At 34.6% G+C, this 27,674-nt stretch overlaps 1 protein-coding gene across 6 annotated transcripts in view; it reads left to right on the forward strand.

Moving 5' to 3' along the window:
* Positions 1-27,674, forward strand: part of LOC145293936 (uncharacterized) — a 439,557-nt gene that overhangs the window by 149,958 nt on the left and 261,925 nt on the right. For 5 of the 6 annotated variants that reach the window (XM_080140780.1, XM_080140782.1, XM_080140785.1 and 2 more), the window contains 2 exons: positions 10,985-11,123; positions 21,646-21,776. In XM_080140780.1, the coding sequence (XP_079996906.1) occupies positions 10,985-11,123; positions 21,646-21,776 (270 nt within the window). Of the gene's footprint in view, positions 1-10,984; positions 11,124-21,645; positions 21,781-27,674 lie in introns of all 6 variants that reach the window. The other variant, XM_080140784.1, reaches the window with a different exon arrangement.

The raw sequence follows: 27,674 nt of genomic DNA on the forward strand, positions 1-27,674 counted from the left end.
ATTTTTCATGACTGAGATTATTTTTGTTCCTATCCAGAGTGCCCCTTATTTGGAAACTGGATTTTTCTCACAAGATTATATGTTGAAATATTTAAATAACTATTACTTTAAATGCAAAAATTATATTTAAAGTTTTTGTTTTCTGTTCTTCTATGTCCATTTTTTTCCACGTTTTTCATCAAAATGTGTAGCGTATTAGTTGTCTCACAGGCCATCATCAGTGATCGCTCACTGGCAGTAACCTGTGGTGTTCCCTGGAGACCAAGTGACAGCAAGTCTCCCCAGATTTCTAGTGTTCTCCACCTCTTGACCACTTATGCAGATGATTGCATGTTATTGCAACAGCCGTTGTCACTGATTTCTTGTTGGCATCGGCCATTGGTGTTTCCTGTGGGTTGGGTCACAAAATGTCTCCCCAAGGTACCAGATTTGAACTGCACACTTCCAGTAGAGATTTGGTTAATACTCTCCCACCTCGGTCTTTCCATCCTCCCTGACCATTCACAACTAGTTGGAGTGACGCTAGTCGATGTCATCTACACCATTTTTTTATTATTACTATTATTATTATGATTATAATAAGGGTGCTTGTGCAGTGTACACTCGTGTATTTTAAATATTATTTCCAAGTTAAATTAAATTTTGTGTTTGTATTACTGTACACATAGATTCGAAAAAGTTATCAAAAAACAAATATATAAAGAATAAATGTTATCAAAGGCAAGATAAGTTACTCTTCTACCTATCTGGAAAGGTTTTTAGTGGCTTTACTCACTTTAAAATCGCTTCGAAAATCATACAATGTTTATCGATATATTTTATTTGTTATATATTTGTTGTTTTTTTTTGACAACTTTTCGAAGCAAACCAGTCATGTAAATTATTTACAGTTATAAAAAACCTGAAGTTTGAAATATGTTTCAAAGAAATAAATTACGCCCGAAGCTAAAATATTGAAAATTCACCGATCGTAAAAAAAAAAGAAAACTGCCGTGAAAAATGCAAAGTATATTTGGAAATACTCAGTGAAAAGTTTTATTTATATCAAAATTATTTGTTTTGCAGTAAAAAAAAAAAAAAAAAAAAAAAAAAAAAAAATGAAATATTTGACTTTCTCCGATAGAAATTAAAGGTCCAAAAACTAGTTCACCTTACTATATTTTGTTAGATTAAAATTCTCCCAATGCGCAATTATAATAATTATTATCTAAATGGAGAATTGTTCTTTCTCTTTAGAACACACATGGACAATCAGTAACACATATTGGTAGCCATGGACAATCGGTAGCCGTATTTTTTTGCCTGTTAGCGTGACCAGGTGGTTGAATACCGGAAGCTGCCTATACCTACAAGTTAATCAGGAAGTGACGTTACGCTGCCATGTGCATCGGCCTTCTTTACTCTCGGTAGCCACGGTTAGATCCATATTTCACACGAAAACCTGGAGAATTTTACAAACGAGGCATTTATAAACTTGTTGAGAGACAAAATCAAGTTATAGAGAGCAAAGGTTGTTGTAGTTATGAATAAAGATTAAAAAAAAACAAACAGTTTTCATTTTCAAAATGAAATTTTAAATCGGCAGTGGGAGTGGGAGTGGTGTTTCAGAACATCCTTCTCTCTCGTGATAGGGTTCAAAATTGGCTTACGAAACCTAGTAGGTGCTATCCTTTTCTCCTCCTTAAACTCCCTTCTCACAGAAAAACGTTCTAGTATTTTTTTCATAGTAAGTACTTGACTGAGCTTAAAACTATGCCCCCTTCCCTACAAAACATTCACAACAAACACTCGCCTAGTTACAACCACTATTAACCCCCTCCTTTCTGTGCCTAAATTTAAACACAAATTCCATGAACAAAGTTTTTTCCCCTAGAACTTCCTGCCTCTGGAACTCTGTACTACAGGCCTGCTTTCAAGTTGACAAGTTGACTACAACATGGTCGTCTTCAAGTCCAATGTAAACAAATTCTTACTGAGCAACCCCTTAAATAATGAAATTGCACTCCATTTCCACCACTACCGGTCACTACGCTTGTTGTCTTAGTGATCACCTTACACTCATTAACCCTTACCCTCGAGTGGCCTTCGGGCCTTGGTAAGTGGTAAAACCTCAAAAAAAAAAAAAAAAAAAAAAAGCCAAGGAAACTTTTGCACAACCTAATTTCAAAGCACACTCACATTTGTTAATCAACATAATTTCCTAACGGCGACATGTGTGGGCACCTATTATAAATCAAAGTAATTGTATCTATAACATCAATTCTTTTTTTTAATTCAATTCTTTGCACCAGCAGATAAGTAACACTACTTCCAATAAACCTACTAAAAAAATGGAACACCTTTTTCTTTTTCTCTACTCTGAACCTTCTCACTGTAGCAGGACACGTGGAAATGTATAAATTATAACACATATTCATATCTCAGCTTGTATTTGTATAAGTTTATATGCCTGACTTGATACCGATACACTTTGTTAGTTCATTATACGATTTTATTACTTCTTTGTTACTCTCTAACTTGAGCATTGCTTTCCTTTTTCTTTTCTTCTTTTTTTTTCCGATATATTGTGTTTGACTGCTTTAAGGTTGGTCATTCTTCAGGTTTTGTGTTCGCCGTTTTGTACCTACGACCACCTTCTTTTGTTTTCTCTCTCTCTCTCCTCATGAGTCAGCATGGTAATGGCTTTCTCGTTCTTTAAAGGATATATATATATATATATATATATATGTGTGCGATCATAGCATTCGAGCGAAAGTCTTTGATCTCACCTTGTTCGTTCTGCCACTTCTGGTTCGGTTTTAATATCATTGTGAAGTTTTGCCCTTTTTCTTCAAAAGACACAATGATGCACATGTAATAGCTAATGATTTACAATGAATGAGAACACTTTGAAGAATTTTCTTTTTCAAAATCCCTCAGCCGTATACTACTTAAGTTTATTCATACATTCATGTTTGTACTTTTAGTTCTCTGGACATACATACATACATACATACATACATACATACATACATACACGCACACACACATATATATATATTTATATATATATACAGTAGCGTCCAAAACTAAGGGACAAAATTTAAAAACCTAATATTTGTTAAAAATAACAACTGTGAAAAGCTGAAATTTTGACAACTGGTAGTCGTTATCATCCATAATAACATACTAAAATTTGAATCATTCGCAAAGGATAGAAAAAAATTCTAACACTTATTTATTTATTTTCAAAATAGGAACGTCCAAAAGTAAGGGACAAAATAAAAAAAACAAAACAATGTAAACAGTATGCTATGTTCAAATTTTTTGATTTCCTCTAAAGAATAAGTCTTACTTAGTCATTCGTAAACGTTGCATCAGCTAGCACCATGGCAAAACGCCGAAAACTTGATTACTCTGTTAGACAAGCTATTGTGAAGCTACACAAGGAAAAGCACACCATTAGAGATTTCAGAGAAAATGAAACGTTCCAAGAGTGTTGTAGGCAGGGTTGTTAAATCCTACAATGATACTGGCAAAATAGTGCTTTTAAAACCGGCAGACTCCACAAAAATTCGGCAAGAGAAGATCGAATAATGCAGCGTATGTTATTAAAATACCGTTTTAAGTCTTGCACAGAAATGAAAAATGTTATGAATAGTACCTCATGTGTTAATGTGTCAAGACAGATTTGTTTTATCGTTATTTCCATGGCAGATGCTCGTCTGAACTCCAATCTCTGGTCCCCCCTCGCCGATCTTTCACGAAAAACACCCGTCTAGCTGAATCCACTGTGAAAAATTTCCCCCACTCTATATCTGTGCCTAAATCAAAACGCAGATTCCATGAACAAAGCTTCTTTCTTAGAACTGCACGCCTGTGGAACTCTGTTCCGTCTGCCTGCTTCCCTCCGGACTACAACTTGGATGTCTTCAAGTCCAACATTAACAAATTCCTAATGAACCGCCCCCTTAAGTAAACATTTCAGCAAATGTCCTCACTAACGTAATGTACTTGCAATAACCCTTATCCCTGAGTGGCTTCCGGGCCTTGATAAGTGGTGATCACTGTGTAAAAAAAAAAAAAAAAAAAGACTGTTTCTAGACGACTGCAAGAAATAGGACTGTTTAACCTCGAACACAAGGGAAGAAACCACTTGTTAGTTCGAAGAATAATAATAAGAGATTAGAATTTGCAAACAGGTATGTACGAGGGGCGTGCAATAAGTAATGCCCCTGATCCACTTCTAATTGTCTGATCTAGCTGAAATTTTGCCTGTGCAATGATTTATATCTCTGCGGGTTATGTGGCAAATTACAGCTCTGAACTAATTGTGGTTTCTGTTTTACAGGTGTTTGAACTGAGAAGTGTGTGAAATGGAGCCTGTTGAATGTCGAGCAGTGATCCGGTTTTTGTATTTGAAAGGACGCACACCACAGGAGACTTTTGATGAAATGAAAGAAACTTATGGTGATAATGCCCCATCATATGACCTTGTAAAACGCTGGCATCGTGAATTCAAACATGACCGGAAGTCTGTGGAAACAGCTCCCAGACCTGGTTGCCCTCTTTCTGCCATTGATGAGGCATCTGTCCGTCAAGTTGAGGCTGCCATTTTGGAAGATCGGCACATTACTATTCGCCAAATAGCCCAAGATGTCAAGATTAGTACAGGGTCTGTGGAAACTATAATTCATGACCATTTGCATATGCATAAGGTGTCAGCCAGATGGATTCCCAGGTTGTTCACACCATTCCAGAAGCGAGAACGCATCGAGTGCTCGAGGATGAATTTGGAGATGTGCCAAGAAGAGGAGTCAAAGTTTTCAAAAGACTGATTACACAGGATGAAACCTGGGTCCATTACTATGATCCAGAGGCCAAAGCCCAGTCAATGCAGTGGAAGCACTTGGACTCATCACCTCCAAAGAAGGCAAAGGTGCGGCCTTCTGCTGGCAAGGTCATGCTCACAGTCTCCTGGGACCAAGATGGAGTAGTGATGACAGATTTCCTGGCAAAGGATACCATAATTACAGGAGCATATTATGCTTCACTTTTGAGGAAATTAAAGGAAGCTATCAAGAGGTGGGGCAAGATCAGCAAAGATACCCTTCTCCTGCAGGACAACGCTCCGGTCCACAACTCGCATGTCGGCAGATCAGAAGCACGTGTGTGTGGTTATGAAATCTTCCCCCATCCTCCCTACTCTCCTGACCTTGCACTCTCTGACTTTCACCTCTTCCCAACCATGAAGTTGTTTTTGAAAGGAAACCGTTTTCCAGATGATGCAGCCTTGATTTCTGAAGTCATGTCGTGGTTGGAGGACCAACCTGTGGTATTCTACAAAATCTCTAGAGCTGCATCAAGCAATGGGAGAAATGCATAATTCTGGATGGTTCCTATGTAAAGAAAGACTAATAACTGTGCCAAGTTTCGTTGCTCTACTGCTATGGGAAGTGGGTCAAGGGCATTACTTATAGCACGCCCCTCTTAATTTGGACATGTGAAAATTGGGCAAAAGTATTTTTCAGTGATGAAAGCAAGTTTAATTTATTTGGAAATGATGGAAAAAACAATGTAAAGAGACGTATTGGTGAAAGATTAAGTGCAAAATATACTAAGAAAACTGTCAAGTTTGGGGGCGGAAGCGTCATCGTATTTGGAATGTTTTCTAGCCAAGGTACAACGCCTCTTGTCCGGTTACAAACTCGTGTAAACGCGCAGATCTATAAAAACATTATTCAAGATCATTTTGTGCCAATCATAGGCAAAAGTGGTAATGAGTTGCAAGATTTCGAAATTATGGATTGGCCACCACAAAGTCCTGACTTAAATTCAATAGAAAATCTTTGGAAGACCTTAAGAGTGAAAGTTATGGAAGGAAATCCCACTAACATGAAAGATTTGTGGGTGAAGCTTTAAGAAGAAGGGTTTAAAATTAGTATCGAGGATTGTCAAGAACTGATTCGTTCTTGTAGTCGAAGATGTGCAGGTGTCATTGAGAGCAAGAGTTCATTTACTAAATATTGATTGTACATGTATTTTTTGTTTGTTTTTTTGGCTGTTTACATTGTTTTTCTCAATTTTGTCCCTTACTTTTGGACGTTCCTATTTTGAAAATAAAAAAAAATAATTGTTATAATTCTTTTTCTATCCGTTGCAAATGATTCAAATTTTGGTATGTTATTATGGATGATAGCGACTACCAGTTGTCAAAATTTCAGCTTTTCACAGTTGTTATTTCTAACAAATATAAAGCTTTAAAACTGTGTCCCTTAGTTTTAGACACTACTGTATATATACTCTCTCTCTTTTTTTTTTTTTCAGGATTCTTATTATTTTGTTCTTGCTGGGGATGGGGCATCCTACCGCTATCTCGTACATTTCAACCGAGAGAACTTTTTAAAATCCTAACCGTTTAAGTGCAATTGTTTAAATATCTCTTACACTTGGTTTACTAGATATATTTGCCAGATAGTTTTTGAAAAAGATTTTTATGAGTTCATTTTCTCCTATAATTACTGGAATGATATATATATATATATATATATATATAATCATTCCAGTAATCATAGGAGAATATGGACTCATAAAAAAAGATTCTTCATGTTTTGAATCCTGAGTTCAGATGTGTCTAACTGATGAGCCCAAATGAGGGAGAACCTTGAGTCTTAGACTTCCGGTTCATTGACTGTCATGGCTTTTGTGGGTTGCGACGTTGTTGGCTGTGGAATTTATTATATATAATCTCTCACATTCTGAAAATACTATATATATATGTGTGTGTGTGTGTGCGTGCGCATTTCATGATGCTGACCATCTTACAATAGTGATTGATTTTGTGCTACGAAACAGATACTGTCAAGAATTGTGTCAATTGAATTAAAAGAATAAATTGTAATATGGTCAACATCATGAAATTTGGAATATAAAATTTTGTCATTCATTCATTACATTGAGCTTCTTAAATGAGGATTGGTATATATAAAATGGAAATATAAGTGAATAAAGAATATTTCCACAGAAATATATATATATATATATATATATATAATTATTTTATTTAATCACATAAATTGATATACAGATATAATTTTATGTGTAAATTTTCAGTCTTTACTGCAACAGTGCTGATACATATGTAAAGCTAGGTAGTAAATTATGAAAATATATATGGCAGTTAAGCTACACAGAATATTCCACGTTTCATTCTTGTGAGAATTCGTAAGGCATAAGCCTGGCAAATTCTCACGAGAATGAAAAGCGGAATATTCTGTATAGCTTAATTGCCATATATGTTTTCATAACTTACTGCTATATATATAGAGAGAGAGAGAGAGAGATAGATAGATAGATAGATACGTTAGGTATGTTTATATATTTGTATAACAGGATTAGTGGAAATTGGTAAAAAATGGCTGTGGTTCTTTTCAGTTTAAGAGGATGGAGCGTGCAAAGCTGAAAAGGTCATTTCGGAGGGGAGATCTAGAATTTTTGCCAGGCAACCATGCAAATTGGATCTGTGAAACGTGTGGTTGCATTCCCCTTTCAAAGGCACGGTATGTGAGCCACCTAAAGGCTCACAATAACAGACCGTCGTCATTCAATGTCCCACAGCGACCTCATAGCACTGTGTGTAATATGCAGTAAGGTATGCAACTCTACCTGGACTGAGAATGCACATGGTTGTGCACAAATACAATATTCCTCATCCAGATCCAAACAACCCCGTTAAGACATTGAACTTGGTGTGTCATGTATGTTATTGTACCTGTAAGTCAATTGCAGGCCTTCAAAGTCACCTGAGGACACATGAGAGGATACTTAATACAGTACAGGAATCTTGAGACGACAATCATCTGTGAAGAAGCTGCAATCATCATGACAGGATCGATAGTTTTACGAGGAGGATATAGCAGTACAACATCCAGTGTTAAAGTTGTTATACGTGTGGTCTAATTTGCAAATCTAAAACGTGATCTGACAAGGCATTCAGAGGTTCGTAGTGTTAACACTATGTATGACATGAAAAGGATACTGCAATCTTAAGTAGATTAATATCATTCTAGTTATTATAAGAGCAACTGGACCCACGAAAAAAAGAATTTCAAAAATTATCTGCAAAATATACCCGGTGAACCAAGTGCAAGAGAGATTCAAATAATTGCACTTAAAGGGACGGTCAGACTCTTAAAAAGATCTCTTGGCTGGAACATCTGAGTTAGCGGGCGAATGTTTGGCATCTGGTAGGATGCCCCATCCCCAGCCTGAATGAACTGATAAGAAAAAAAAATAATTAAAAAAGTTAACATGCGAGCATCATTACCAGATGGAAAGATCTTGTATCACATACATAGACGTTCATTTAAGACTGGAGCTGGGTTAAAGAGCCACCCACGTGCGCACAGTTGCACAGCAGTTAGCTGAAGAGATGTCAAACTTCTGTCAAGAAGAAGCAATCATCATATTTCTATGTACAGGTTCACTCATAAACTAATTAACCGGTCATTATTAATTTGGGAACACAGCTGCCAAGCGTGAGGGGGCAGTAATGTGGGCTATATTTAGTTTAACTTGGTTTTGTGCAAAGAGGAGAGATGGAAGCCCTTTTTGAAAATTCAGACACCTCCAATTTTTGTGAAATCTTAACAATGTGTATTAGACATCAATTAGTAAATATTCCTCAAATTTCAGTTTCTTTGGAGAATGTCGAACAGGTTTAGAGAGTATATGCACAACTTCTTTTTCACATTTGAGAATGCAGTGAGCATTTGGAGAAAGAGTGACTTTTTTTTCATCTAATTTACATAGCGTGTTCGTACACACCATAATCGTATGCTTTTTTTAGATTTTTCTTTTGGATTAGACACTCAAATCTCTGATTATCCATAGTTGCATGTTTCACCCTCCCATAATATTATTCCTCTGTATTCAATCAATAAGACTTCTCATCATCATATCTTATGAATCAGATAATTCTGTTGTTGGCACTGGTTTCCCCGACATTTGTCTTGTGGGAATCATTTCTAGAAAGACATCGGGTACTTAAGGGAGAGACCACGTGAAGGTTGCCAACATCATAAGTAAAGGTGATTTTGTAGAACGAACTGAATTCGAACTGAGCACACCCAGGTTGTCAGTTCGTATCATTAACCACTTAATCAATGTTCCACTTCGAATAAAAATTCTCCCTTGAAAAAGAAAATAGAAAAAAGTTCAATGAAATGATTACAAAAAAAAAAAACAAAAATAAAAAAACAAAAACACGCACACAAAAAAAAAAAACACTTAGAAAGATTAAATATTTGGGAAGACAAAATTATGAACATTTACTCACGATGGACAAAACGCATGGAATAAAAATCATAAGGTTGTTTTTTTTTATAAATATACTAGCGGGCCGAGCGGCCTTGCCCGGTCGTAAAATACGCATAAATATATTTTTATTCATACAGAAATTGAGACATGTGCATGCGAGTATTATGTTTTTTTCTAAACAGTTCACTTCTTATGAGTTTAAAAAAAAAAAAAAAGAGAATACTCGGGCTGAGATCGAAACCAACACCTAAGGACAGTAAGTCAAGTACTATAATCATTAGGTTGGCTTGACACGATCTTTAGAAGTGTTTTCAAACCTAATTATTTTTAACATAATGAATCTGTCATGTGAACCATTCACGCATGTGCAAACATAAAAATCCAACAACTCCCACGCATCAATTTTTTAGCAATCTTAGCAGCTCTTTTTTTTTTCAGTTGAAAACCGATTAAAAAGATTTTCACATGTCTGAATATCCTATATACTAAATTTCAAGTCTGCAAATAAAAATTCGTTGAGTATATAGGTTGAGAAGTGTTCTCTCTCTCTCTTTCTCTCTCTCTCTCTCCCTCTCTCTCTCTCACACACACACACACACACACACATACACACACATTCTCACTTTTATAGACTACTAGCCCGGGTGCCCGGAATTGCTCGAGTGTTTGAAGGTCTATGTTGAGCAAAAAAAAAAAATGGTAGTAGGCAGGGTGGCTCAAACCCGTACCGCGAAGGAAGAAAAAAAGTGAAAAAAAAAGTGACGTTTTTGCAGTTGTCTCCATCGCTAAACCGAAAGTGACGTAGGTTTAAATTAAGGCTAGACAATCGAAAAGAGAAGATGACTTTCGAAAATATCGGCGAAAAAAGCGACCCCTCCCTGTTGAAAAGTGTCCAGTTGAGGGTGAAGGGATTAATATATTTGGCAAATTTTTCGATATTTGTCGTCCGAAGGGTCGGGCTTCAAAATGATACTGATCTCATGAAAATCCGTTGCTTCTGTCGAAACTTTTAGGCATACATACATACATACATACATACATACATAATGATGATGATGATGATTGCAACGTCTTGTCAGACGAGTGCCATTCCCTCAGACATTTAAAATCCATGAGCCCAAATGTCTGAGGGAGTATCTATACAAATATGATGTTACAGAGTCTTAGCTTTGTACGACAGCTAAGTCTCTCTCTCAGTTCAAAATGTTGAGATCCAGCAACAAGCAAGAGCAAGATAGCCAGCAACAAATTAAACTGCAGACCAGCTTAATGCGGGTACTGGTCTTCTGCTTTATGGTTTTTTAAATCAGAGATTTGCTTCTCCTAGAAAGGTTGCCTTCGCCACGGCTTACGGGAGCCCTCTCTACCCCAATACACATATACACACACGCAAATATACACGGTGCTAGTTGGCTGTTGACCCAGAAAAAAAGTTCATTCGCCCTTTACATACATACATACATATATACATGCATATATACATACATACATATATACATACATACATATATACATACATACATTTAAACAGACGGGAGATTTATATTATAGAAAATAAGATAGATTACTAGTTTTTTTTTTTAATAGGTTTTATTTGCAAGTAATTTTATTTTTGTTTTATTATTTCTGTTTATTTTTATTTCTGTTTTATTATTTCTGTTTTTTTTTTCTGCTTTATTATTCTCAGGTAAATTTGTTGGATGCTTTGCAGATGATCAATTTCCTTTGCTTTCTGGAAAATTCTCCCAATCACCTGATATGATGATTAAGACTTGTTTACAACTATGCAAAAAGTCTAGACATCTTTATGCTGGACTCAAGAAAACGTGAGTTCAATTCGATTTCATATCTGATATCATTTTGTTATCCAGGTTTTTTTTTTTCATTTGTTTTTTTTTTATTTACGTTTCAAATCCTGGCGTTTGAAAGATAAACAAATTATTAATAATTTTATTCACAGCAGGAACTTCTTTTCTACCATAACTGGAAATAACTTTAATTTCCTTCTCTGTGTCTCTAACGTCAGACAGGATTTTCATGAACAGGGATTCCTTTTTTAAAACACATTACAACAGACTCAAACCATTAAAACAGATTACAACACAAGTTTGATTTGCAGAGGCTACAATATGATCGTCTTCAAACTCACGTCAACAAACTTTGTTCATTTCGTTAACCAGTTTCAATCTTCTCTTATTCTTGATTATTCAACTGACAATCCATTCGTCTATATACAGCGTGATCCTGTTGGTACACTAGTTCTTGCTAAATCACCTAAGTTAAGCAATGTTGAGCCTGGCCAGTACCAGAGAGGGTACCATTTGGGAATATCAGATGCTGTATGTAGCATGTCGATACCTTCCTGCAAGAACTGCAAAACCCCCTGACCAGTAGGGTCGTGCAAAAGGGTGGTGCTAGAGGTGCTTAAACACCTGCCCCTTTTACTCTCGCTTGAAAAGTGCCCTTTTCAGAGGAATGTATTATAGGCCTGTGCCCCACCGTTACTATATTTTTGCTGTTATTTTCACTTGTGCACCTGCCCTGAAAAATTTCTTTGCACGTCACTGCTGACCAGAATATGCATGCGACTGGGGACCGCTTGTGAATTCGATATGCTCTAAAAATTTTCTCCTTTGGTTCAATTCGACTTGGATAAATGCTGCCTTTTTTAATCCATTAATTTAATTTACCCTTATCCTCAAATGCCTTTTGCCCTTGATAGATAAATGAGTAAAAAAAAAACCAAATCTGAAAATTATTTAATTATAGTTAACATCATGGACAACCTAATCAACCTGTAACTTAATCAAATACTCTTTATCTTTTCTTCATAAAAGCTTTTTTTTTTTTTTTATAAAACCAAATAATATTACTTAAAAATTAAAAGTCATTGAGTTCTATGAGTTTTTTTACAGGATCAATAAAATAAATAGTGTGGTGATAATGCAATTAAAAATCGAATGAAGATGAGAACAAGAAATCAAATATTAATAAACTAGCCGGCTGCCTGGCGTTTCCTAGTCGTAAAATACACATAAGTATTAATAGTTTAATTCATGTAGATTTCACATTTATTACTGTAGAGCCAATTTTCTATTTATTATTATTTTGTGACCAATATATAATAATGGTTTCAAACGTTCAAAAAAAAAAAAAATGATTTGGGTGCAATCAGCTCGAATTGAAACCTAAACCTAAAGGTCACCATCCTTATTCATAATTATTTTTACTATGTCCATACGCATAGAAAACCTTGTGAAATAACGCTGTAAAATATATAAATGTGTATTTGCGCATGCTTAGAAATAATGGAAATAATACACGCAACTTCCCAATGTCAATTTTTTTTTTCAATTTTGACCCCTTAGCAGCAATTTTTATCGGCTAAAAACTAAATCGAATTTTTTTCAGAGTTCTAAATCTCCTATATATCAAGTTTCAAGTTTTTGGGCCAAAAATTGTCAGAAAATTTTGGTAGATACCTTCCTTACACACACACAGAGACAAGGTTACTTTATATATATATATATATATATATATATATATATATATATATATATATATATATATAATTTTTATCATTTTTCTTTTGCCTCCTGTTCCCCTTACCGCACCCTTTTTTTTTTAACCAAGTAAGATCTGTGACTTACTTGTAGTTTCATTAAATACTTTTATATGCAAAATCCGATCCTGCATTTTGCTAATTCCTGCCCTCTGATGAGAAGGAGAGTATTTCTTCGAAACTCCGCGGATTAAGGACTATCCACGTATCTTGTGTTTCCTTTTTTAAAATTAAATATGTTTTTAACTCTTTTTCAAGATGTCTTTTAACATGTTTTATTAATCATTTGTTCATATATATATATATATATATATATATATATATATATATATATATACACACACACACACATATATAACTAAATACATTTATATGTGCTAGAACGTTTGCATCCTAAATGCTACACAATCATGCATAATATAGAACTGAGCGTAATAGTTAAATGAAGCCAATCATCTAATAAGAAAACCATAAAAAATGAATGATTAATTAATGAAAGTTTGATTTTTAAAAGAATATGCAAATTAGTTAACCTTCATTTAGTCGCTCGCATTCCAATGACTGAATATAGTATGAAGTTCGTTTTATTAATTTTTAAATAGAAAAGGTAGGCAATTGTTGAACGGCTTTTAGAAATTAACCTATCTCTGTCAGCTCTTTATTTTTCTCTCTTTTTCTCAAGTTCATCCATATAACTTCCTTTCATGTTTTCCTTGATTGTTTCGCTGTACATAAGACTCCCCCCCTTTTTTTTTCAATAAAACATCCTAAGATGTAAAACTATTTGGTAGCTGATCAGTTGGCAAGGGAAGACAAAAGAAAACATAGGAGGAAGTGATGAGGCTTGAAAGAAAGATGGACAAACAAAAACCTGGTCAGTGATAAGTTAGTGTGGAAGTACATTTTTAAAAGCCGTCCAACACATGCCAGGACGTAAAACGAAGGATAAACAGCCGAAGAAGAACTTTTGAGATGTTCAGCAAGTGCTGAATTTTGGGATCATCTTCATCTTAAACTTTATATTTGATTGATATTTAGATGTAAAATAATATGTATATTATTTGGATTCTTCAAACATTTGTTCTCATCTTGAATATTATTTGCACAATATGAATTCTTGTGGATTGTGCAGATTGCTGAATTTGCAGAAAGATTCCAGATTTTAACACCTGAAGAAGGTCGGAGGTTCCAGCAATCAGAAAGGTTGTGCAAATAGCTCCCCTCTCTCCTCATGTTGATTTCATTATGAAATTAAATCCTATTATAATGCATTACGATTCTTTTGTACACAAGTAAGCCATTTTATTCTTTTGTTACTTCGTAAATTAAAAACAAAGCCTGCATTTTTGAGAGGCCTTCAGGCCAGGAGCGGAAAAGGAAGTAATCAGTTCTGGTCAATGTGGGGGCAAACCTTCATATCAGAAAATTGCTAATTTTGGACCCTGCGAGAGTGCCTCCTTGGGGGAGCTGGTTTTTCCTCCCCACACTAAAAAGACGGCCTTGTGCCTAATTTGCTCAGTGGGGAAGCAAATAAATAAAAAGCCCGCATTCATACACACCGTGGCCAAGCAAAAACTCGCTGAGACACAGTAGTTTGGTAGGGAAATGTACACACACACACACACACACACACACACACACACACACACACACACACACACACACACACACACACACAATTTCACTTTTATAGATATATAGATATCTTATTGTTTTACTAGTGTTTTCGATAGTTGCATTCTAAATGCTTTTTACTTCTAGAAGCATTTTACTTGTTAGATTTATCTCATTTTATTTTATAACAACTGATACATTATTTTGGAAGCAATGGAATTTCTAAGTGTTTTCTGTTCGCAGAGAGAGAGAGAGAGAGAGAGAGAGAGAGAGAGAGAGAGAGAGAGAGAAGGAAATATGACTCCATGCAAAAATTTGTATGACATAATTTTTAGCCGTAAGGTATTAAATATAAGCTCAAAAATATTCGTTATTACTCATGCTCTTTGTATTTGAATCGAAGGCTGCTAAGAATGTATTTTGCTCGTATAAGACGCACCCAACGGATTCGCAACAACAAAGGTTTTTTTAAATAGCTAAATAGAAACAAAAGTTTTTTTTTTTTTTTTTTTTTTACCGATTTAAAATTTCGTCTGGAAAATGAGAAACTGTGTTTTTAAAAATCTTTATTCATAACAATATCGACCTTTACTGTTTTTTTTAACTTGATTCCATGTGTATAAATAAATGCAAAAAAAAAAATTACAATGTTTAAAAATGCGCCCTCTACACATCGGTAAAAGTTTTTGCACTGATTTGATGTATATATATTATGTCAGATAGTTTTTGATGGATCCTTTTAAGCCTCATTAGTATTCGAATTTGGTGGCGTAGTTACCTGAGTGGTTTGGAGCCTTAGTAATTTCGGTTCGTCCTATGACAATCATCAGATGGTAGGATATCAAGCATAGACTGTAAGCTTGTAAATATTATAATGAAATATTGGCAGCATATTTAATATATATATATATATATATATATATATATATATATATATATATATATATATATAATGAATGAATGACAAAAGTCTATATTCCAAAGTTCATGATGTTGACCATCTTACACTTTATTCCTTTAATTCAGTTGGCATTTACAATTCTTGACAGTATCTGTTTCGTAGCACAAAATCAATCACTTAATTATTATATTAATCAGTGAATCTATTTTGCTAAAAATAGATTCACTGATTAATATAATAATACACATACATATAACATACACAATGCATACATACATACACATACGTACACATATATACATACACACACATATATATGCATATATACACATACATATATATATACACACAGACATTTACATATATGCATGCAGACACACATATATATATACACACACAAATATATATATATATATATATATATACACACAAATATATATATATACATACACATATGCGTACATATATATTCACATACATATGCATATATAAATATACATGCATACATACATATATACATACATACATACATACATATAATGATGGCAAATCAGTTATTACATTCTTCCAGCCCGGCAGGCCTACATGCGTCACAACTTTTCCATCACCACAGGACTTTTTTTTAGACAAATGTCTGAGGGGGGGGGGTATTTGTACAAAGATGCTATTGCAGATTTTTAACTTTGTATGACAGCTAAGTCTCTCTCTCGGTTCAAAATGTTGATATCCAGCAACAAGCAAGAGCAAGATAGCCAGCAACAAGTCAAACTGCAGACTAGCTTAATGTGGTTATTGGTTTTCCGCTTTGTTTTTTTTTAAATCAGAGAATTTGCTTCTTCTAGAAGGGTTGCCTTCACCACGACTTACGGGAGCCCTCTTCACTCCAATGCTATTCGATCCATGTCTGGGTGTTAGGTTGCTGGGCACTAGAGCATATTCCACACACCGGGTTACAGGGCCTAAGCTTCTCCGGAGGTTTCTCCCAGGGTTACCTCACCCTTAGCCTTTGGTTAAAGAACCTTAGCCTACAAGGCTGTGGGGGTCCAGTTATACAGCGCCGGACACATGCTGTTCATCAGAGTTTCAACAATAAACAAATTTTTAAAAAAACCCAACACACACGACACGTAAAACAGGTGGTCATGAAATGCGGTGTCTGTACAAATCCCAAACCGAAGGAGCAACCAAAACGAAAGAACTCCCCAGCGATCACGACGACGGTGATGATGGGTCCAATTAATTAATTGAATTAATTTGCTTTTACCTATTCATGTTCAAATCATTTTAAATAAATTAATACATAAATAAAGAAAAACAATACATGTCCCACAGAAACGATACGTGTAATGGCCAGACCTTGGCCACAATCTTCTGTTAAATAAAGATCATATTGGAAAAACTGTTTTTAAGGACGCTAGGTGTCTTTGATGTTTATGACGATGATGATGATGAACACATAAATAAATTAAAACATAAGTTTAAAAAAACCCAATACATATCTGACAGAAACGATACGTGTAATGGGCCTACCCTGGTCACGATCTTCTGTTTATATATATATATATATATATATATACACTAGACTAGACTACTCGTGACCCGTTGGGTCAGTATGTTAAAATAGCAGAAAGTATTAACAATTGTTATTTGGATAATTTAAACACGAAAAAAACAAACGAACAAACAAAAAAAAACAATTGGGACACTGAAAACGTACACAGTAAAACAATACGTTTTATTGTGTTGATTATTTATTTGTAAAAAAACCCAACATTTTCGGAGTTATTTATTTATGTTGGTAGTGTAGAAGAAAATGTATGAATGTTTTTAAAAAAGGTGTATTAAAAAATGGAGAATAAATTAAAAAAAAAAGGGAGAACGTGGGTAAATCGCCGTTGTAAAATGCTCTTATAGTTGTCAACGGGTCAAAGTTGATTTATTTTTAAGAAAATTGCGACAGCATAGTTGTAGTATAGAATCGATGCAAAACACCCCCACACTTCTCATGTCAAATAATAATTTCTAAATAATAACGCTAATATTTCAGTCCGCAGGTCAAATTCTGCAAAAGTAGCAATTTGTGTTTATTTGTTTACGCTGTTATGGGTTTATGTTTATGTACACATGCGCAACCGGAAGTCATAAACCGGATGTGTGGTTACAACATCCATTACAAGGTCATTTGAGCTTTATATATATATATATATATATATATATATATATATATGGTCATAAACAGATTTGAGGACTGATTTCTTCTGTGGAAAGCAACCATTTATTAAGTCGCCTGACTTTAACCGACTATTCGTGCGAAAAATTAACATGTCCAGTGTCGTGATCGTGTAAATTTGTTTATATTAATAAAGATATTTCTTGCTCTCTTTTATTGAGCACTCTTAACTTAATAAACTCGTTAAATTCATTAGACATCACTCTTGAATACCTTTAATCCAGTATATATATATATTTAAATAAATGTTTAGAGGTACAGAATTTGTATATAGTTTTAAATAAAATACTAGGCGGAAGTTTCTCGAGAGCTCTTTCGGCTATCATCTCGTCAGGAGTAAATCGATAGCAATCTAAATAATATTGTAACGAAAATAAAGAGTTCTATTGGGAACTTATTAATTGTGCCAACGTATGGGGACATTAATTAAATTTATTTACGTTTAAAAACGATTAAAAATATTGGCACAACGAGGGAGAAAAAAAAAAAAAAAAAAAAAACGGGAGAAAAAATTCAAAGTTCCCCAAAAGAGAAACAATGCGTTTGATGTTTCTTTTTGCCGGCACAAAGAAGGTTGACGCACCGCGATAGAAACGCCCTCCAAAATCTTTAAATGGTTTTTGGAGTCCGCTCTATGTAGCACCTCGAACCAATCTATTTTATATCTATCGGCACAGCACGGGTTGTCAACCAAATGCTGGCCAATAGCAGAGTCCAAGGCTGCAGAAGGGGGAGATAACCAAACCCCATCATCCCTTGTCTGATCTTCGATGGAACATGCTGGTTTATACGAGTCAAAAGGTGCAAGGATGTTCGCCCAACATAACCAGCATCGCACTGGCATCTAAACTGATATATAATATTACTATTTTGGATGTAAGGCAAACTATCCTTGCGGAAAGACGGAAAAGCAGGTCTCGTAGTATATACCAAACGCAAGGTCACCGAATTGAAGCATTCGTAAATACTTCTTCGAATCTGTTTGGAAATTCTATTACTCCCCCTCCCCAATCCACGGTAATTTCAAATAAACCGGGCATTTCAAGGGTCCAAACTTTTTAGGGGATTTAAAATCCGCAACCTTTTTGAAAATACAGTCATCAATAAGGTCAACAGGATAACCATTATTGATGAATATTTTCCTGATCTTATCGAGTTCAACATCTAATCTGTTAGGTGAACAAATCATGAGGTCTCTATCTACCAAAGTATTAATTAAGCCGACCTTACGTGATTTAGGTACAAAAGACAACCAGTTCACATATAGGCCAGTAAATGTCGGCTTTCTATAAATTGTAGTGAGAAAGCCCCCCCCCCTTGAGCGTTCGACAAGAACATCCAAGAAAGGAAGCGAATTGTCCTTCTCACTTTCCATAGTGAACTTAAGAGCCCCATGTAAAGAATTCAACCTATTAAAAAATATCGACGCTTCACTTTGCGAAGGAAAAATAGCAAAAGTGTCGTCAACATATCTGAAATATGCAGTGGGTTTAGTTGTAGAATTAAACATAATGGATTCATAGTACCCGACGAAAATGTCCGCTAAAGTTGGAGCCAACGGACTCCCCATTGAAACCCCGTCAACCTGACAGTACATAATATCACAAAAACTAAACTCCACGGATTTCGTACACATTAAAATGAGTTCAATAAGAATCTCTTTAGAAAACCGTGGAGCAGTCAGGCGACCATCATATAAAGCGTCGGCACATATGCGTATAGTCTCATCCAACGGTATGTTGGTGAAAAGACTAGAGACATCAAATGAGCACATGAAAGACGTCTTTGCATTGGAATCCAACCCACGTACACAATCAACGAACCGAAAAGAATCTGGGATACAATGCGTGGTGTATAACTCACGCACAGGTTGCAGAATTTCCACAAACCACTGAGCCAAAGAATGTTGTGCTGAACCAACCATTGATAAAATGGGTCTCAGTGGAACACCTTGCTTATGGATTTTGGGGAGACCATACATTCTGGGACGTTGTGACCCAGAGGGTCTGATCCTGTCATAGACATCCTTGCAAAAAACCTTCTTTTTAAATAATGCAAGTAGATGTCTCTGCATTTTAGCCTCGTTCTTGCAAGTATTATCCGTCAACTCGACAGAGCCGAGTTTACGGAATTTCGAACCATCATTGAGAATAACTGCCATTTTCTCAACGTAGTCCGATTTATCCAAAATCACCACTCCTGCACCTTTGTCTGGTTTACACATATAAATATCGGTATTAGATTTTAACGCTTTCATAGTCTTAAATTGCGTTATGTTCCAGACAAAGTCGCTATGATCGACAGGAATGTTACCATATCGGTGAGCTAAGGCAACTAAATTAGTTTTCATCCCAACAATTTTTTCTGGGGAATTAGGCACATTATGTCGAAGTTGAGAGAATAAAACTTCAAAGGCAGAAAATTTTCTCTCTTTATTTAAACTCGTAGGGGAAATACAAAAATCTAAACCCCTAGACAAAACTCTATTTTCAATTTCTGTAAGGACAGTTTTTGAAAAATTGAAAATATGTTTGCTTCCATTAGTGGGTTCACACCCATATCTTCTGCGAACCAGAAGAGCAAGTTGTTTACTATTATCTTTGGAAGCATTTTGCCTAGCAAACTGATCACCAATAGATAAATATTTGCAAAAACGGACAAAAAATCAAAAAAGGACAGGAACCCCCTTCACTACGGACCAAAGTTAATGACGATTACTAATATACGTCTCAAGATTCTCCGTCAACTTATTCATGTCGTCACGTATAAACGCACGCCCCATAGACAAACTTGGCTTCACTCTAGATGCAGCAATACGTTTACTAATGTAAACTGGGGCTACATCTTGTTCCAGACAAGAACGCAAAAAAGCTAAGGAGAGATTGGTAGATCTAATTCTACTCCTTAATCTTACAATATTATTACATAATTCTATTTGTTGGTGTGTGTACCTCTTCCGAAAATATTTAAATAAATGTTTAGAGGTACAGAATTTGTATATAGTTTTAAATAAAATACTAGGCGGAAGTTTCTCAAGAGCTCTTTCGGCTATCATCTCGTCAGGAGTAAATCGATAGCAATCTAAATAATATTGTAACGAAAATAAAGAGTTCTATTGGGGAACTTATTAATTGTGCCAACGTACGGGGACATTAATTAAATTTATTTACGTTTAAAAACGATTAAAAAAAAAACGATTAAAAAAAAAAATTGGCACAACGAGGGAGAGAAAGAGAAAAAAAAAAAAAAAAAAAAAAAAGCGGGAGAAAAAATTCAAAGTTCCCCAAAGAGAAACAATGCGTTTGATGTTTCTTTTTGCCGGCACAAAGAAGGTTGACGCACCGCGATAGAAACGCCCTCCAAAATCTTTAAATGGTTTTTGGAGTCCGCTCTATGTAGCACCTCGAACCAATCTATTTTATATCTATCGGCACAGCACGGGTTGTCAACCAAATGCTGGCCAATAGCAGAGTCCAAGGCTGCAGAAGGGGGAGACAACCAAACCCCATCATCCCTTGTCTGATCTTCGATGGAACATGCTGGTTTATACGAGTCAAAAGGTGCAAGGATGTTCGCCCAACATAACCAGCATCGCACTGGCATCTAAACTGATATACAATATTATTATTACCGTGGATTGGGGAGGGGAGTAATAGAATTTCCAAACAGATTCGAAGAAGTATTTACGAATGCTTCAATTCGGTGACCTTGCGTTTGGTATATACTACGAGACCTGCTTTTCCGTCTTTCCGCAAGGATAGTTTGCCTTACATCAAAAATAGTAATCTATAGAGTTTTTGTTTAAATTTTCGGATTACTGTAAAAACTCATTTATCACATGAGCTTTTTTAAAAATTATATTTATTTTAATTATATTCAATTGTTTTTGAGTTGTTACTTCATTTGCATTTGCATTCTGTTAATCTTTTTGCATAAATTTGACTGTCTTTTATGTTATAAAAAACGTTTTCTTTTTTATTATTTTTATTTATTTCGTTTTATTATTTATTTTATTTATTCATTTTATTCATTTTATTGTAGCAATGTTTGTTTATGTGGCAATGACACCATCCGAATAGATGCATCTTCCAATTCGCACTGCCAGCTGCGCTGTGCAGGGTCTCTTTCCCAATGCTGCGGTGGTGTTCTGCATCTTCAGCTTTATCGAACATGTGAGTGAGTATACTTTTTTTTTTCGTCTCTTCAACAGCTTCATTAAGCACCTGCACTGATTTTATAAGTTTGCCTATTTTATTTTATTCTTTCTTTTCTCTCACTCAACATCAGCGCCTTCCAACTTTATCCCCTTTTTATAACTCTGGTATTGTCGATAACCAAGCAATCCTGCTGTGAAAATGTCTCTGAATAAAAACAATTCGAACTTTTCAGGAATTCCTAAACATTTTTTTATCATTACTATCATCCTTTAAAAAACAAGCCAGCTGTTTTATTTATTATTATTCTATATCAATCTGTATAATAATAATAATAATAATAATAATAATAATAATAATAACTAGCGGGACCTGTGGAAATTCCACAGTGGACTCTATCATATGTAATATATTGATGTATTGGCATTTTTGTGGATGTTCAGCGTAAATGGAGACACTCTGATATTATTGTAGTTCTTTTGTTAAAACTGCAAAAGTATATATATCAAAGCTAGCAGGGATGCCCGGCATAGCCTGGTCGTAAAATATGCTTAAATATGATATTTTGATTCATGCAGATTTAGTATATATTACTATAAGAGTCAATTTTCGACCCATTCTTATATATTATAAACCTGTGACTTCAAAAATAAAAATATATCCATATGGCTTGGGTGCATCAGCTTGAATCGAAACCGAAACCAAAACTTATGAAGAAAAAAAGAATGTATGTATGTATAACTTGAGTTCTTACAGCTATAATCGAAACCGAAACCAAAACTGATGAAGAATTCTTAGTAAAATTATTTATTACAAGAAATGGAAAGGCATAACAATCAAATAGACACTCGGAAGAAAAAAATAAATGTGGTACAGAAAATAACACACACGCTATCGTATTAATATATAGATTAAAATATTTTATGTACCAAACAGTTTTTAATGAAACTATTTTAGTTAAAACAATGTTGTAATCAAAATAATTTATTTAGAAAAAGGAACTGTCATTTAATATATATATATAATAATATAGTATAATAATAATATAGTATAATATGTATAATATGTGTGTACACACACACACACACACACATATATATATATATATATATATATATATATATATATTAAAGTTAATGTTTTTATGAAAATATTTTATGTACAAAACAGGTTTCGTTTCGCTAATAATGTGTCGTTTTTTGGTTTGTAAGGTCAAGGATTTTCATGAAAGTTGAGATTTCATAACGTTGTAGTAGGAGAAATAATATATTAACGAAAACATCAGCCGCTCTCTCTCTCTCTCTCTCTCTCTCTCTCTCTCGCTCTCTGGCTCTCTCCCCCCTCTCTCTCAATAAACGAATGTAAAAAAATAAACAATGAAAAAAAAAAACAAAAAAAAAAAAACAAATAATTGCTCAATTTTTTGTCCCCGCCGGCCGAGAGATGTGTTAGAATTTTTTTTCATTACGGAATAACTTAAAATCAATGATTTCTTAACAACTTTTGAAAGATAGAATCCTAAATTTTATAGAATTAAAAGCAAATATAGCAGTGACAACACGCTAATCGATTAGAACCTAGAGCGTTCGTAAATGTATTCCGAAATTAAATGTCTATTCCAGAATAAAATTTCAACCAATCAAATTTACCGGAAAGCGTGACACACAAAAGAACATACACGCTATTGCATTAATATATAGATAATAATGATAATAGTAATAATAATAATAATAATAATAATAATAATAATATATGTTAAGCGGCTGTTGCGATAACGTTAAGTCATTTGCAATGGTCACCAAGAGAGGCCCAAACCTGCATTGCCTTTGATTACTGTTCAGAGAACATCGTCATAAATGCACGCTGCACAGGTTTGCTCAACTGTATCTGAGCATATTCCAACACATGAAACCTAATCCCTCTTCCAACAACTAATGTTTCTATACTTGCAAAGGAAAATACATCAAGCATAAAATTTTGATCTGTTTAAACAATTGTTGTTTCATAATTTTTTAGATGAGGATTGATTATTCGTATTATTTAGATTCTTCAGACTATTGTTCTTATCTTGAGTGTTATTTTCACAACGTTTCGGCTGATGTAACCTCCGGCCTTCTCTAGGTGCATCATGTTGAACTTGGAAATCAATACACATTTTCAAAGACATAATTTCATAGCAAACTCCATCGAATTCGCAAACCAGCAAATGTTTTTTATATATTTAATTGTTTTTGAGTTGTTACTTTGTTTTTATTGTTTGATTGTATCTGAACACACACACACACACACACACACACACACACACACACACACACACACACACACACACACACATATTTATTTATTTATTTATTTATTTATCTAAGCAAACATAATAGAAAGCTATTGCTTAGTTATTATCTTGTTTATTTTTTATTTTTTCCTTATGATTAATATGTATCATGAACGTTTTCAATTCTTTCTCAAATCCTCATCAGGTAAAAAAAAAAACAACAAAAAGGTTGACGAAAAAGAAAATAAGAGAGTTCCAAACAGTAGCTGTGAAACGGGCATTTGAAGTCAGATAGAAGCCAGGAGAACGTTTTCAGACTGGCAGGAGACATGTTTAGAATTTAAATTGCGTGATGCCAAAATTAGCATCACAGAATAAAATAGCATTACGTTAAGCATTTTAAAATATTACACATGTGTATGTGGTTTCATCTCTCTCTCTCTCTCTCTCTCTCTCTCTCTCTCTCTCTCTCTCACGCACACACACACACACACACACACACACACACACACACACACACACACACAGAATTTCGAACGAAACCCTTTATTTAATCCACAAGGGTAGTACGCTCTCGTTCCGTTAGTCACGACTGGGTATAGAAGTCCTAAGTAATTCGTACTGGAGACGAAACGTTGTGAAAACAACACTCAAGATGAGAAAAGTAGTCTGGAGAATCCAAATAATGCGAATAATCAATCCTTATCTAAAAAAAAAAAAAAAAAAAAAAAAATCAGAAACAGAAGAGATGGCTTGAATTGGAAACCAATTTTTCAAAGCCATTCAACACATGTCAGCAGACAAAACTGAGGTTAAACCGAAAATGATGATGATAATTCTCTCCTATGTAATATATCTAACTCAAAAAAATAATAAATAGCTAAAGAAAAAAAAATGGAAACAAAATAAAAGCCAATCCGTACATAAAAAAAAAATAAATAAAAAAAAACAAGCGTCTGGTTTTTGTTGCTCTACTTGTGTTATCAGCATACTTGACCTGTTTCCATCCATCTTTGATTTATAAAAGACTAATGTTTTCAACATAGGCAAGCGCTGGAGGGTGGGAGTCATGGGACGGTTAATGATGCGGATGGTGGAATTGATGGGACCTGAACTTGATTAAGTTCACGTCCCTTGTCAGATCTTTTATATCCTCTGTACGCGCTGCTCATATCATATACATGTGAATCCAGAACCTCCTTTCTTTCATTTCCTTGAGACCAACTTATTTTAGCTTATTTAATGCCGAATTCAGTTACTTTAGTAAAAGCTTTGCATGATTCAAAATACGAGGGACATCCCAAAAGTAATACCTCCTATTTTTTATTCCACCCGAATGGATCAGAGGTGATTAAAAAATTGCATTATTATGATAATCGAACTTACATATTCATGACCTGAAAGTTTCATCTCTCTGTTGCAGATATTGATGGTCTAAGACTCTAATAAAGCAACCCCTGTCATGGGCGTGCGTCAGAAGCAGAGGTGCGTCATTGAATTTCTACATGCAGAGACAATTGAATTGGAGCCTGTTGAACGTTTATGAAGCCGATGCACTCTGCAGTTGATGTTAGCACAGTCAGGAGATGGGTTCGTCGATTTCAGAGTGGCAACGGAAATGTGAGTGGCAAAGCATGCTCTGGACTTTTGTAACCGAGTTTAATCTGCTTAACTAATCTTTTATACCTATAATAAAGTAATCTCGATTTTTTCTTCTAAAAACAAAAACAAAATATTTCCTAAACAAATCTTTGAAACTGAAAACTTGAAACATTTCCTAAAATGTGTTTCGATGGACTTTGCGTACATTTCATCCCCATACGTCATCACCACCTGAGACACGACGATAGCTTCATATGCTAGTCTTTTATCCTACACAGATAGCGCTCTTCCTTGAACTTTTCCGCCATGTCCAAAGCGGCATTACCTTTGGTGACTGTTCATACAACCTCGTCACATATTTTTGCACAGATTTTTTTAAAAATGGATTTGAGCATATTCCAACTAGTGATGGGATATTTCCAATATTTTCCCTGGTTTTGATTTTCCATTCTGAATCCATAGTTCCGATACAATTATCGATTCTGCTCGAAATGCCCGATTCCGATACAATTAACGATTCTGATTCTAAAATCGCCTAAAAAGTAGAATTTCATTTTCTTGAAGAGTGGCGATTATGATTTAGCAAAGAGCCCCCATCTGTCTTTTAAATGTTGATATAATTTTCTTTTTAATTTGACAAACATCTAAATTTTTCCCCTTATTTATTGTATGTAGAATTTTAATAAATTCATGAGATTCTCATCTATATTTTTGCATTTTTTTTTCTTCATGCGATTGTATCATTTTTACCGAGATACTTTTTCATATTATTTTAACCTAAATTCGTTATTATGATCTACATATTTTAGTTTTACTGGTAATTTTAAAATCACTCTAATATTTATTATTCCATCATTTATTGCCAGCAGTAGAAAATTAGGTTTGAAAGAAACAAAAATGATGGAAAGATGTAACAAAGCCGCTAGCACTGTTAGCAGCAGCAACAGTTGGCAGCTAATATTTATTTTATTTTAAGCATCTAAACACAAGAAATGCGTGATTTAAATAGTAAACATTGCTTAAAAAGTAACATGGCCGTCTTGTAGATGCTTCATATCGACCATATTAGTTTTTTAAACAATGTTTACATATGTAAATCGTGTTTTCCTCGTGTTAAAATGCTTAAAGTAAAATAACTTTTAAGTCAAAATGACTTCTCATCCCTATGTATAATAAAAGAGGCGCAGTTTTTCCCCTCTGGGCCAAAATAACATAGGTTTACAACAACAGATGCCACATACAAATTTCTTATATCTAACCTATTAGCCACTATCTCATGTAACTTTATAAATACTTTTCTGACACATCCAGGTGTTCAAATAAAATCCTAGATTCCTTCCGAGGAGCTACACCTGCACTATCGCATTAGCCTATAGAGGTAGCAGCCCCGATTTTCCCCCCTATTGCTGAAGTCCTGTTACTGATCCCCATAAACACCACGGAGATTTATACACATGGCATGGGTATAGTGGTTACACCCTTCGTAACTGATTCATAAACTAATAGCGCACACATTAAATTCCCGTTCATCGATTTGAAAAATAATGTATTCTCCCTTATAACATTTCCGCTATTCTGGTTGGCTTAGATCAGACGAATCCCTTATCCCAGAATGCAATTCTGTTAACTAAACTGACCATGCAAGCCGTTATCCAACATGGCATCTACTGATACAAGAGGCCGGCATTCTACATTAAATAAAGCGATTACTAAACAGCACGTAGTTATTTGCTTCTCATCCCCTCTCTCTCTCCCTCTCTCTTCATCCCTCTCTCTAAATGTGTTTATTCTAAACCAAGTACTGCAGCAATTAATAATAATAATAATAATAATAATAATAATAATAATAATAATAAAATTGATAAATACACGAAAGAAGTTTTGTTTCATTTCCTTAGAATAGGATTCATGTTTTCATTCTTATATAAATTCTGCTTCTTAATAAAACTTAGAGATGAACTATTAACCAGTCAACATTACCACAGCTACGACGACTAAATGGGATTTTTTGTCGCCTCTCTCCACCCGGGATGTCTACAGCT

Source organism: Euprymna scolopes, chromosome 15, assembly GCF_053919585.1.
Source record: "Euprymna scolopes isolate OS-2025 chromosome 15, ASM5391958v1, whole genome shotgun sequence".
Taxonomy (NCBI): domain Eukaryota; kingdom Metazoa; phylum Mollusca; class Cephalopoda; order Sepiida; family Sepiolidae; genus Euprymna; species Euprymna scolopes.